The 12886-nt window shown below is 40.0% G+C and overlaps 1 protein-coding gene across 2 annotated transcripts in view; it reads right to left on the bottom strand.

Moving 5' to 3' along the window:
* Positions 1-12886, bottom strand: part of LOC134212833 (angiopoietin-2) — a 645758-nt gene that overhangs the window by 213277 nt on the left and 419595 nt on the right. The window contains exon 3 of one of the 2 annotated variants that reach the window (XM_062691051.1): positions 1715-1729. The exons of the other annotated variant lie outside the window; for it this stretch is intronic. Within the exon in view, the coding sequence (XP_062547035.1) occupies positions 1715-1729 (15 nt within the window). The remainder of the gene's footprint in view (positions 1-1714; positions 1730-12886) is intronic. 2 annotated transcript variants of the gene reach the window in all.

Genomic DNA, 12886 nt, shown 5'->3' with positions numbered 1-12886 from the left:
TCAAATTTCTCCATTGATTTTGAATTTCAGAATAAAATTATTGGATCTTAAAGTTGTGATGTTTCCGAAAAGTTTTTTTTAACTATTTTAAGGGATATTCTCATTACCTATTTCGTTAAAGTAGAAATAAGAATCAAGTCTTGAGCAATGGACTTATATGATTGTGTAAAGATATCACCGTACTCCAATTGAGATTTACATATCTTGAAAAGCAAACAGGAGATCATACTCATAAGGAATAGTCTTCTTTGAGCTTGTTGAGGTTTAACTTATGCGTGCGTTGAACGTCATTCATCTCTATCCAAGTCTCTATCCCATTAACAAAAGACCTCAATGGGAGGCTTAACAACGAACCCCTGATTTGCGTCGCTTTCGCATGTTGACGAAGTTTATTTCCGCAAATATTGTGTGTAATTTGAATAATCAGATTAGCCAACAAGCCGCACTTCGGCCCTCAGGTTGCATCGTTTTTCATCCGAGCTGAGCCTATTCAACCGATCGATGGAGAGCCGGCCAAGGACGCGCAGCTCTCCTCCGGAGCTGGGTAAGCCGTTAATTTACATATACGGCCGAGTGAACTGCATTGGATCGCGTGCAGCAGAATGAGCGGATTTGCACTGCTCCACCCGATGATGCCGTTGATACTGCGAAATGGATGTGTAGTGTCTGGCGGTGTTCCCTGGCTGGTAGTGAACTTGTTGCACTTGAAAAAGAAAACGGATATCGGACGTTCAAAAGTCAAGTGTACAGCGTCGTCGTCGCCATCCGTTCCGCGGTTTGGTTGAAGGCGAATGACATGGAAGGAGGGAGTTGATGCAATTAATATGATTGCTCGTAATTGCAACACAGGTTCACTTTGCGATCGTTCTTCGGTCCATTGCATAATGGGACAAGTTTAATTAAAATGAACGGGTTTTAAGTGCAAACAATGGCTGAGGATAAAACTCATACAAACATTTTCATGAAATACTCATAGAGCAATTCAAAGTGCTTGCGCGTTTGCGAACAAAAAAATGTTTGTCATTATAATAAACTGTTAAATATACAGTATTTCATTTCATGCAAACTTGTTATACCTTCCTAATATGCACGATAACCACTATTTTTACCATTTTATTTGAATCCATCCCATTGTGCTTCGTGGTCGTCGTCAGCGTAGGTTGTTTTCTCGCCCGCGGCGCATTTGCATGTGTTTCGTTTATAATTCTCCTTTTTGCTTCGGGCCAGCGCAGCGCACGGCTCAAGCTCCTCAGGTGTTATGGGCGGTAGCCCGGTGTTTGGATTGAAGGTAAAAGTGAGAAATTTAAATGTCAATAACTAGACCATAACGGAAATATATGGGCTGCACTCGGTGCGACCACACTGACTGGCTGGTGATCAATGGTGGGAATCTTAGAAACTGGAACGAAGAGCCAGGCTACAACGGGAGCTTTCGTTTTCCTTCGAGCAACTTGTTTCGCCGCGTTTCGTTGAGGAGAAACGACTTCACGGAGGGAGTGGGTGATTTGCGAGACTTAATAAACATAATCATGGGCGATCGAATATATTTGGGATTATTGATTGTATTTCTTACTGGTGAGATTATGGTAATCAAATGTATTATTGAAATAAAAAAAACGATTTTCTTTTGCCAATATTAATTTAACATAATGATAAAATATGTCTTATGGATAAATTTGAAACTTACTAATGACCAATAATGATGAGAACGGACCTTATTTTGACGTACCTGTAATTAAAAAGAAACCAAAATACATGTTACTAATTTGCAATACAAGTTATTGTTAATTGTGTTATATATTTTCATCTGATAGCTCACTGAGCGCAATGCTAAAAATGAACGAGTATCATGTTTTATATCAAATATAGACAGATGTTGGTTTTTTACGCCAGTGGCGATGCTTAATAACATTTTCCCAAGTAACCAAAAAGCGCTACAATTCTTTGTGATGGCACATATCACACGACCTTCCTTCTGCCAAGCTCCCGTATGAAGGGGGAGGGAAGAATATCACTGTGGAAGCTGATATATCTCCACTGGCAAAAGAAAGGTGGTTTGATTTGCTCATATGCCATCGCGTGCGGAAGGATTTTCTATCGACGAGTACGTCTAAGTTTGGAAGATGATATTAGCATTTCCATATCATTGTAAGTCGTTTAACTTTACGTAGACAGAGCTTAAACTATTCATCTTCATGAAGCAACTTCGGTCCGAATATTGACAAACATCGCATGAATATTCAAAACATAGAATGACATAGTCAGACGACTACTCCACGAACTCATTCATTCGACTGTCACTGAGTGTGTTTACTATGTGCAGAAAAAAACATAATTAGCATTGTTTATGTTGTTGTTTACCGTTGAAAGTGCCTCGCGGATGAAAATCGGATTCAGTTCTATGTGATACATTACTTTACTAATTTTAAACATGTTCAGATTTCAGATAATTTATCAATTTGTAAAATGTGCATAAATATTCAATGACTAATATTCAACTGAATATTGACTGTCCAGACCCGACTATGAATGTGTCGGAAGTGAACTGACAAATGAAGAGAAATGGAATTCACCAAAAAATTTCGATTATTTTACACTCTGCGTAGAAGTAACACACAAAATCATTAATTTACTGCAATTCGCCTAATCGGCCATATAGTGTAACTTAAAGACAAAAATAACTTGCTCAATAACAGAGTAGTCACCGTAAACGGTTAATCATGCTCATTGCTCATGCTCAAGAATAAATTAACTTGTGCTCAGTTATCTTCTGGCCAAATCATCTAAAATTTCGGAGGGCAGGAGGGTTTAAGGTTCTTAAACCAGAATCGAATCTACGGTATAGAGCAAAATTCATGTTTTAGCCACTTCACCGGCTAGTTCCGATGGAGGATGACGGAGAGCACCGGAGAGAGACGGAGAGTTCGAGGCCATTCTAATCTAATCTAACCTCATACTTGCGCAGCCAATACTTGAAAGCATCCTGGAAAATGACTGTTTCTAAATTCCGTCATTTTTCTTTTCATATGACCAGGCCCACTACGCAGTATGTACCGCAGAGAAGAGTTCTAGATACTGAGCGACTTCAGAATTTTTAAACCCTTAAAGTCGATCCATACCATGAAGTCAAGGGGAAAGGAAGAAAACGTGAACCTCCCGTACTAAACACTTCCAGTAGTATAAAAAGTAATCAAATATTATATAATTGAGTTTTTCGTTGGGAGCGAAGCTATTTAAAAGTTATGAAATGCTCCATTCGGCAAATAATGGTTGACGTCGTGTTCAGAGTAACCACGTTCACTTTAATAAAAAGGAAATCATCATTAGTTGACGATAACGTCAGCTTCTTTCCTCGATGACAGATGTGATGACAATTCTGAAAATAAACAATAGAAGCACTAGCGCAATATTAGAAGATTAGACACTTTAATGATACTCCTGTTATTTTTGAAATGCTTTTCCAGACTGCTATCAGAAATCAAGGGGGGTTTAATCCTTGATTCCAATCTAAGAAAAACATTACAAGGACATGAGTATTACTATTTGCGGTCGGGAAGCATCTAGGAAGTTGGAAGGAAGGATTAGTTTAGTATTTACTTAATGACTTACCGACAATTTCATAAGTATTACGGAATTGGAAATTGGGGAAGATTTCCGTTGGGTCAGGATTTGTCTGTAGCTGGCAATGTGACCGTGGTAGATCTTACCCGTAACACACCACGTAAAGGTGTCTACCCAGCATTACGGGAAAGACGGAGAGTTCGAGGCCATTCGACTCAAAACTCGTTGACTGACTTTGACTGTTGTGTTCACAATGTCCCCAACAAACGGCGTTTACCCGAAAGTAACATATACCCGAAAGGCATTTACCCGAATACAACATTTACCCGAATAACATTCACTCGAATGAAACATATACCCGATAAAAAAAATTCTTTGCTAAATTAAAAAAAAACATTTCAAAATTTACAGCCATGTGAGAAATACGTATAACATTTAAACTAATTAAATTTGAAAGTAATTGAATAGTGCTCTGTTTGTTTTTTAATCAGAACTAGAGCCATTCCAGTCAGCTAATACAAGTCTTTAATCGTTTCTAGATTTTGTTCGATCGTTCGATCGTAGATTCGTTCGTTTCGATCGTTCTAGATTTCTTAATTATTGATTCGGATTGTAGTGTACACAGAATCTCGATGCTGGGTTTTCTTTCTTCCAACTGAAACTGATTTAGAATGGAATGCCCTTTGGCGGAATACAGTTAGTATCAAAAATCTTGAACATAATTATTGAATTCTACTAATTTACACATTACTAGGGGTTTGCTATCTAACCAGAATTATTTTAGAGTGCTTCATCTAGCTGTAATGGTGGCTTACATTCGATCGTTCGACGACCGCCGCGGTACGACCTAGAGCGACTGAAGCAACCTGATGTCACCACTGCATACGCGCAGCATCTCGAGGCAGCGTTGCCGGAAGAGGGTGAGCTCGATGGGGCTCTTCTTGAGGACTGCTGGAATACAGTCAAAGCAGCCATTAACGACGCAGTGGAGAACAACGTCGGGTATATGGGACGAAGTCGACGGAACGATTGGTTCGACGAAGAGTGCCGACAGATTCTGAAGGAGAAGAACGCAGCGCGGGAGGTCGCGCTGCAGCAAGGTACCCGGAAGAACGTGGAACGTTATAGACGGAAGCGGAGATAGCAGACCCGCCTTTTTCAGGAAAAGAAACGCCGCCTGGAAGAAGCGGAGTGCGAGGAGATGGAACAGCTATGCCGTTCTCAAGAAACACGCAAGTTCTACCAGAAGCTCAACGCATCCCGCAAAGGCTTCGTGCCGCGAGCCGAAATGTACCAGGAAAAGGATGGAAGCATCTTGACGGATGAACGTGTGGTGATCGAAAGGTGGAAGCAGCACTACGAGGAACATTTGAATGGCGCTGAGAGTACAGGCAGTGAAAGTCAAGGCAGCGGAGGAGATGACCTCGTCAGTTCAGCATTAGTTGACGGCCGCTCGACAACGGACCAGATCTTTACTGTACGACAAATCCTTTAAAAATGCCGTGAATACCAGGTCCCAACGCATCACCTGTTTGTTGAATTCAAGGCGGCATACGACAGTATAGACCATGTAGCGCTATGGAAAATTATGGACGAGAACAGCTTCCCTGGGAAGCTTACCAGACTGATCAAAGCAACGGTGGATGGTGTGCAAAACTGTGTGAAGATTCCGGGAGAACACTCCAGTTCGTTCGAATCGCGTTGGGGACTATAACAAGGTGATGGACTTTCGTGCATGTTGTTCAACATTAAGCTAGAAGGTGTCATGCGGACAGCCTGGTTTAACAGCCAGGGTACGATTTTCAACAGATCCAGTCAATTTATTTGTTTCGTGGATGACATGAACATTGTCGGCCGAACATTTGCAAAGGTGGTAGAACTGTACACCCACCTGAAACGTGAAGTAACAAAAGTTGGACTGGTGGCGTCAAAGACAAAGTACATGCTTGTGGGCGGAACCGAGCGCGACAGAGCCCGCCTGAGAAGCAGTGTTACGATTGACGGGGATACCTTCGAGGTGGTCGAGGAATTCGTCTAGCTAGCTGAGAGCTGCAAATCTCTCTAATAAAGGCACAAAAATCACTTTCTATGTATTTGATTTTAGATTCCTGCATAAAATATTAAATTTGATTGAATAATATCTTGGAGCTTGGAAGAAACAATGAAAAAACGGAACAAATTGAGGATTTTTTAGACTACGATCATTGGCGTAACTAACGAAAAATTCTAGGGGGGCTAACTTTTTTTTCTATTTTTATAGTCAAAACACAAAAAAAGTTATCGTTCTCGCTCAACAATCGACCCAACTCATGTATACTGTTCACAAACTGGCCTACAGCTATTTCAACAGATCCATTGACGACTTAAACATTACAAATAATGTTCATCGAGGCCCAGCGCTGACTTAAAAAAATTAGAGATGTCTTAGGACTCTCAAAAACTTTGGTACGTTTTAAAGGAACTTAGCAATAAATCTATCTGAAAGAATAACAAGTTCTTTCACATTTTAGTTGCCTCTCCTTGAAATCTCTGGGGATGCCTTGATAATCCTTTTAGAAAGGTCATGCATCTTTTGGGACCATGTCAGAAAGCTAAAGATCACACGTTCGGGTTAGTAAAAAATACTCCCAAAACTCTGAAAAACGTGTAGTTTTTGGCTGTTGCAGTTTTGTAAAGCGGCAAAAACGAGTTCAATTCAGCATCCAACATTTTGAAAATTTAACCTTTTTCAAGGATTGGAAGATTTTTTATTTGTACATCTAATCCTTGAAAAAGGTAAAATAAATTACCGAAACCGTCAGATACAGAAATAAACTTATTTTTGCTGCGTTACAAGACTGCAACAGCCGGAAATGGCACTGCCGCACTGGCGCATCACACCCCGCATAATTTCAAAATCATTTGTTTGCATCATTTGTAAAAATCAAATTTCTGTACAATAAAATGCTGAATTAGATAACTGTCATCGGTAGTCAGTAGTAGATAAGCTGTTCTTCAGTTTTCGCTGGTGAAAACATGCTGAACTGGTGGTTTTCATTGATAAAAACGGCATTTTCCTTAACGTGGACGTTCTACCCCCAGTTCCCCTATCCTTCGTTTTCAGCATTTTTATCGCAAAATATAACAATTGTTCAAAGTTTGAAAACTTGATAAAATAGAAGTGAGCTCTCATAAATGCAACAGCAAAAAAACGACAGAGTTTAAGCCAATATCGTTCCCTTTCTGAGTACTATTGATATCGGAGTAAGTTCTTATTAATAGAGCAAGTACCCTACATTTATCCAGTACATTCGAAATGACTCATAGATTCTGTCGACATTGCAAAGGTAGTCCAGTTCTGTTGGGATATGAAGGAAACAATCACACTTGTTCACGATCTATACGTCCCCTTCCTCCACCCGACAACTCTTTCATGGCTTGGTTGTAGTCTTGCTGTTTGATCATGGAAACAAGCAAATCGAAAATAAATCCAATCACTTCACCTTAAGACATTGGTTGGTATGCAGATTCGATTTCGGATTTCTCGTCGCCCAAGTGCACATTTGCACATTCGCTAGTGGCAACAACGCCGCCTTGCCATATTTATCTAGCTTGTTCTCAGTCAGCTCGGTGACGTGTGCGAGCCGGAGACGTGAGGCCCCAGTCCGGGCCCGAGGGCCTTAGAAGGACGTTTGGAAAGCGATTGTTTTGTTCTGTCGGCGTTGTACGCCGACGTTCTAACGGAGGTACTCGCTGCTGGCGGGGTATTTCAATTGAACCAATTGCTGAAGTTGCAACTGACAGTCATCGCAAGCTACACAACAGCGAGCGAGCAGCATTCAAAATCCCGAGCGGGTGCGAAGTTGAGTGGCGGCACGATGGTCGTGCTGTTGGGAGCGGGAAACAGTTACCGGTCGCGGCGGGTGCGCGCGCGCGCGTTCCCAGAGACAATTGATTAATGAGATGTTGGAAATAGATAAAAGACTGCCGGCCTTGGACAATGGGGCTTGGTGGGGTACATGGTCGATCGAAATGGTATCATGGAGAAGGTCCGACTGAATTGCACATATGTGCATTGTTAAAAAAAATGAGGTTTGTCATGCTGATTATTGAATTGTTTCAATTGATATTATCGATTGCAAATCTATTGAAATTCGAATTTTACGAATGTTTATCACGAAGTGTTCGAATCGTGAAGCATTTAAGTTCGATAACTGAACTGGTCATTTCAAAATATTACCTGCATCATATCAATAGAATGTCCTTGTGCTCATTTTAGTACAATAATGGACTTGCTGACTGAATGTCCAACATATTAGCCATTATGGTCTAATAAAAATGAGTTTGCCTATTAACGGCTAAAGCAACCATTCATTCAATACACTGGGGTCGTTTTTTACGCGAATGAGTTTCTTTAATTTCTCGGTCTACATCAATTCCCACAGCATTTTAAATATCACTTGATTTCCGTTTCCTTTCATTTAATTGCTTTGTTTTTCATGGGATGAACATAGGACTTGCAATCTTAGTATAAAATAGGTTAAGTTTAGTTTAAGTTGAAAACATTGTAATTCCTACATGGTTCAATTCAACCAGAGGAAAAAATCTAACTGCCAGAGGCAATTGAAATGTATTAATAATAACTTAAAATATAACACAGCAAATAAGGATGATAGTGTTAAGAAAACACGGAACACCTAGTCTAAGAATTGTACGCATGTATTAGATAATTAGTAACTAAAACTAGTTTAAAAAAACATAGGAGCTATGAGAGAAGTCCAGAAGCAGTAACCACAGCATCTTTTTAGGCAGTATAGTTCATTATTAATTTATATAATCTATTTTAAGTAATAATTTCTGGACATTTTGTCCATTAGTAAAATTTGTGTATATTTCAAAGTAGTTTAGTTTCATTAGTAATAGTAGTAGCATTTTGTTCCAAGAATCCCTTAAAAGGAGAATACTTCCACTGGGTGTCCGTTTACCTTAATTTCATGTGTTTTTCGGACTTATTTCTTTTTGCACCATTATAATTTCTCTCGGCTCAGATTTTTTTGGATTATTTGTGTTGCTAGATTATGAGCTGAGATAGTTGCGTCCATTACCAGGAAGCTCAAATGAGTTTTTGGTGTGAGGGAAAGTGGCGGGGAAATAAAATAAAACTATGTAGGTGAGGCTTACAGTTTGGGTGCCTAATGGGTACTGGCATGGTGCATCATATGATGAGATAAGGTATTAATCTAATCCTACATGCAGCATTACACGATAGCAGCACAGCTTAGTTTTATAACTCAATAAAAGTTTTAAAAAGGCTAGAAGAATCTACTCAACATAATCCATAATCCATGCGTATAATTCAAGAGGGCGCGGAACTCGTTTCCCTAAACGACAAACGTATGAAAGCAACATTTCCTTACTGTTCCTCAAACTGATCTGCGTTCTATCGTGGTATTGCGCATAAAAAAAACAATTGTAAATACATTATGCAGCGAAATCCCAAGCCGTGTGCTCGCTGGAAGGTTAAAGCAAGTTTTCAAAACCATTTTACCCTGTTCGATCATGTTTCAATCCCCCTTCATTTTTTTAAAAGTTCTGATTTGAATAAATCTTCCGGCTATACAGAAATGAAAGAAAGCGAGAAGTGACATTTTTATAGAGCAGCATGGTGAGAGCTATTAGATTTACTTCAATATTTATTTCATTGCGAATAGAGGGGAAGGGTCGTTTGGCCGAAGCTCATTCGGCTGAAAGCCATTTGGCCGAATGCCACTAGACCGAACAAATCATTAGGCCGAAACACATCTGGCCGAAAGGGTCGTTTGGCCGAAAGAGTCATTTGACCTAAAGGGTTATTTAGCCGAAAGGGTCATTTGACCGAAAGAGTCATTTCGCCGAAAGGGTCGTTTGGCAGAAAGGGTTGTTTGGCTGAAAGGGTCATTTGGCCGGGTTTGGCCGAAAGGGTTCTTTGGCCGAAATGAGGAGTTTGACCCTTTCGGCCAAACGACCCTTTCGGCCAATGACCATTTTGGCCAAATGACCCTTTCGGCCAAATGGCCCATTTTGGCCAAATGACCCTTTCGGTCTAATGACCCTTTTCTGCCAAATACCCTTTCGGCTTAATGACTCTTTCGGCCAAACAACCCTTTCTGCCAAACGACCCTTTCGGCGAAACGACCCTTTCGGCCAAATGGCCCTTTCGGCCAAACGACTCTTTCGGCCAAATGACTTTTTTGGCCAAACGACCCTTTCGGCCTAATGGTTTGTTCGGGCAAATGGTATATTTGGCCAAACAACTTTCAGCCTAGGGCATTCGGCCAAATGGCTTTCGGCCGAATGGACTTCCCCGCGAATAGATGTATGCTGCCACATTGTCGATAAAATTACTAATAATACGGACGAGAATGGGAGTTGCTGCCCAAATGGACCTCCTTCCTACTTATAATTCGATATGTTCAATACAATCTGTTGAAGGTTTGGGGAAATCAAAATAGGTTGACCCTTAGTGTTTTCTGTTAGTTCCCAACTAGCATTAGCAATTACACAGTTATTGAAAGCTTTTCTATGCCTGACAATGAATAAACTATGCCCAGAGTATCGAGAATGTTTTCCACCCGAAAACATCTTAGACTGGACCGAACCATGCTGGTGGTTTTTATTGAACATTTTATTGCCGTTTATTAAACATTTTTTTTTATGTTTTTCGTTTTTCTGGCAAGAAGTACATGTTTCATTCAGTTTTAATAACAGAAATAATAACATTATGTGTATCTTTTCTAATACACTTATTTTGTATGTGAAAGTGAGTTAGCTTCAAGCTTAGGTATATTTTCTACAATCTTTAATAAACAAAACGTAACACGCTCTTCACATACTAAAAGATTTACAACCGAGAGAAGAGTGGTTCCATATAGACCAGTTTTCAGAAGGTAGTTTCCAAATGCTTCTGATAAACCTTCATGAAAAAAAAAATTAAAATCCATGATATGAATAATAAACATTCGCAATATTCTGTATAATGAAATTTAGGTTTGCGCATGTTTCTACTCATTTCTATCAAGGTCACATCCACAGATTTGAAAAAAATTCAAGCAATGAAATCTTGCATATCGTTTAACAGACTGCAATAAAAAATTGTTTTTATTTTATATCTTAAAATAATCCATGCTGCCATATTTATCTACAAATGCTGAAACTATATCTTGTATTCATCTTCAAACTCCGAATCGTCTTTTGCCCTCAACCTCAACTATATATGCCGCATATGAAACATGCCGCACTGCCGCATAATCGTAAAGCTTCACGTTAGGTTCAAAACCTACGCTCACAGCCTCAGTTACAGCAGCCTAATCACACAGTCTGAGCACGCAGCATGCTGCATGAGCACACAGCCTGAACACACAGCCCAAGTTTTGTACTAGAGCTCGAGCCTGAGCTGAACCGCGCCGCGTTCATTTTTCGCACCCATGTTCAATGTTGATGGCGAACACGAGCTTGAAGGAGAGCGCGCGCTCGGGATGTTTTCGTGAAGACTGCTCCATAGACACCTATGCTATATAACCTTTGTAGATGGCGCTGTACGTTATTTCCTTGAATACAGCGATAAAATGGTGTTCTTCTCTTTTTTTGCGTCTAATTCTCATAGGTGTCTAAAAAATTTCAGAAATGGACGATTCTATCGAATATTGCAGCGTTCGGAGATATCGTACATCCGTTTCATACGGAATTTCTGAAATATGTTCGTTTTCAATGCATATTAATACCACATTTTGGAAAATCACAGGCAAAAAGCTCCACATGTCTCCACTTTCTTCCCGATATCAAAGATATAAGTTTGAACTATGTTCAGACAAAATTTCAGCAGCCGCCATCTGACCATTTGTAAGTTATTCGTATTTTTCTAAACAGTGTTTTTTCAACTTAATTTCAAGAAATCCACTAATAAAGCTTTTAAAATCCTCTGTAGCACCTCTCGATCAGCTTTATTATCATTATTTGAAAGCATACCTCAACAAACTTTTACCAAAGGTTTAACGCGAAAAAATGGGAAGAAAACCATTTTATCGCTGTTTTCAAGGAAATAACGTACAGCGCCATCTACAAAGGTTATAGAGCATAGGTGTCTATGGAGCATAAGTCCGAAATATCAAAACAAACCACTTTGTAGAAGAAAGTTTTGCTCTATCTCGTTTCTATCAAAAGATAACACCTATCTAGGTACGTTTTAACTTATCTAGATAAAAATAAAATTCATCAAAATGAAGCTTAGAATCACCCGCGATTGTGTGCTGAACACACCAAAATTCTAGAACGTATACAGAGAGTACTAGAGGTTTTGTCCATCGAATACAGCGGTCTGCCCCAGTGTGCGTCGCCTACAAGGTACTTTTCCAAATTTTATGCCGCCGACTAACACCAATTACAAGAGGGTTCGTGCGGCAGTACCAGGCGGGATTTATGGGTGAACGCTCTACCACGTACCAGGTGTTCGCCGTACGTCAGGTGTTGCAGAAATGCCGCGAATACAACGTGCTCGCTCACACAACATCTATTTATCGACTTCAAAGCCGCATATGATACAATTGATCGGGACCAGATATGGCAGCTAATGCACAAAAAGTAATTTCCAGATAAACTGATACGGTTGACCAAGCCCGAGTAGACGAAAATAGCTCAATAATATCATATGTTGATAAGATAGCAAAATTAGATATGGACATGATTGATATAAGATATAAAAGATCATACGACAATATCAATATTTTGCTCTGAAATATCATAAGGATATCAAGATATGTTATTTGTAAGAAGTGATCGATATCAAGTGCCATTAGTTTGTTCTTATCCATAGCATATCTTGATATTTAAATGATATTTCGGTGCAAATTTATCTCTTATATCAAGTCCATATCATGTTTTGTTATTCTGTTCATGGCTTCTGCCCGGGAGGATGATGAATTGGGTGATGTACGTAATTCGAGTTTCGAAGGCATTCCATTCCTTCGAAATGCGCAGAGGGTTACGGCAAGGTGATGGTCTTTCGTGTCTGCGTACGAGTGGTACGATTTCACGAAGTCCACCCAGTTATTTGGTTTCGCTGACGACAAAGATATTATGGCACGTAACTTTGAGAAGATGCAGGAAGCCTTGGGTGCAGATGGCGGACGGTGCGTGGAGGAGGCGAATGAACCACGAGTTGCAGCAGCTGTTGGGAGAACTATCCATCGTTCACACCGCGAAAATCGGAAGACTGTGGTGAGCCGGGCGCGTAGCCAAAATGTCGGACAGGAATTCGGTGAATATGGTTCTCGACAACGATCCGACGGAAATAAGAAGGCGAGATGCACAG

This window comes from Armigeres subalbatus, chromosome 2 (assembly GCF_024139115.2).
Source record: "Armigeres subalbatus isolate Guangzhou_Male chromosome 2, GZ_Asu_2, whole genome shotgun sequence".
NCBI lineage: Eukaryota > Metazoa > Arthropoda > Insecta > Diptera > Culicidae > Armigeres > Armigeres subalbatus.
This window is presented reverse-complemented; position numbering and strand designations above follow the sequence as displayed.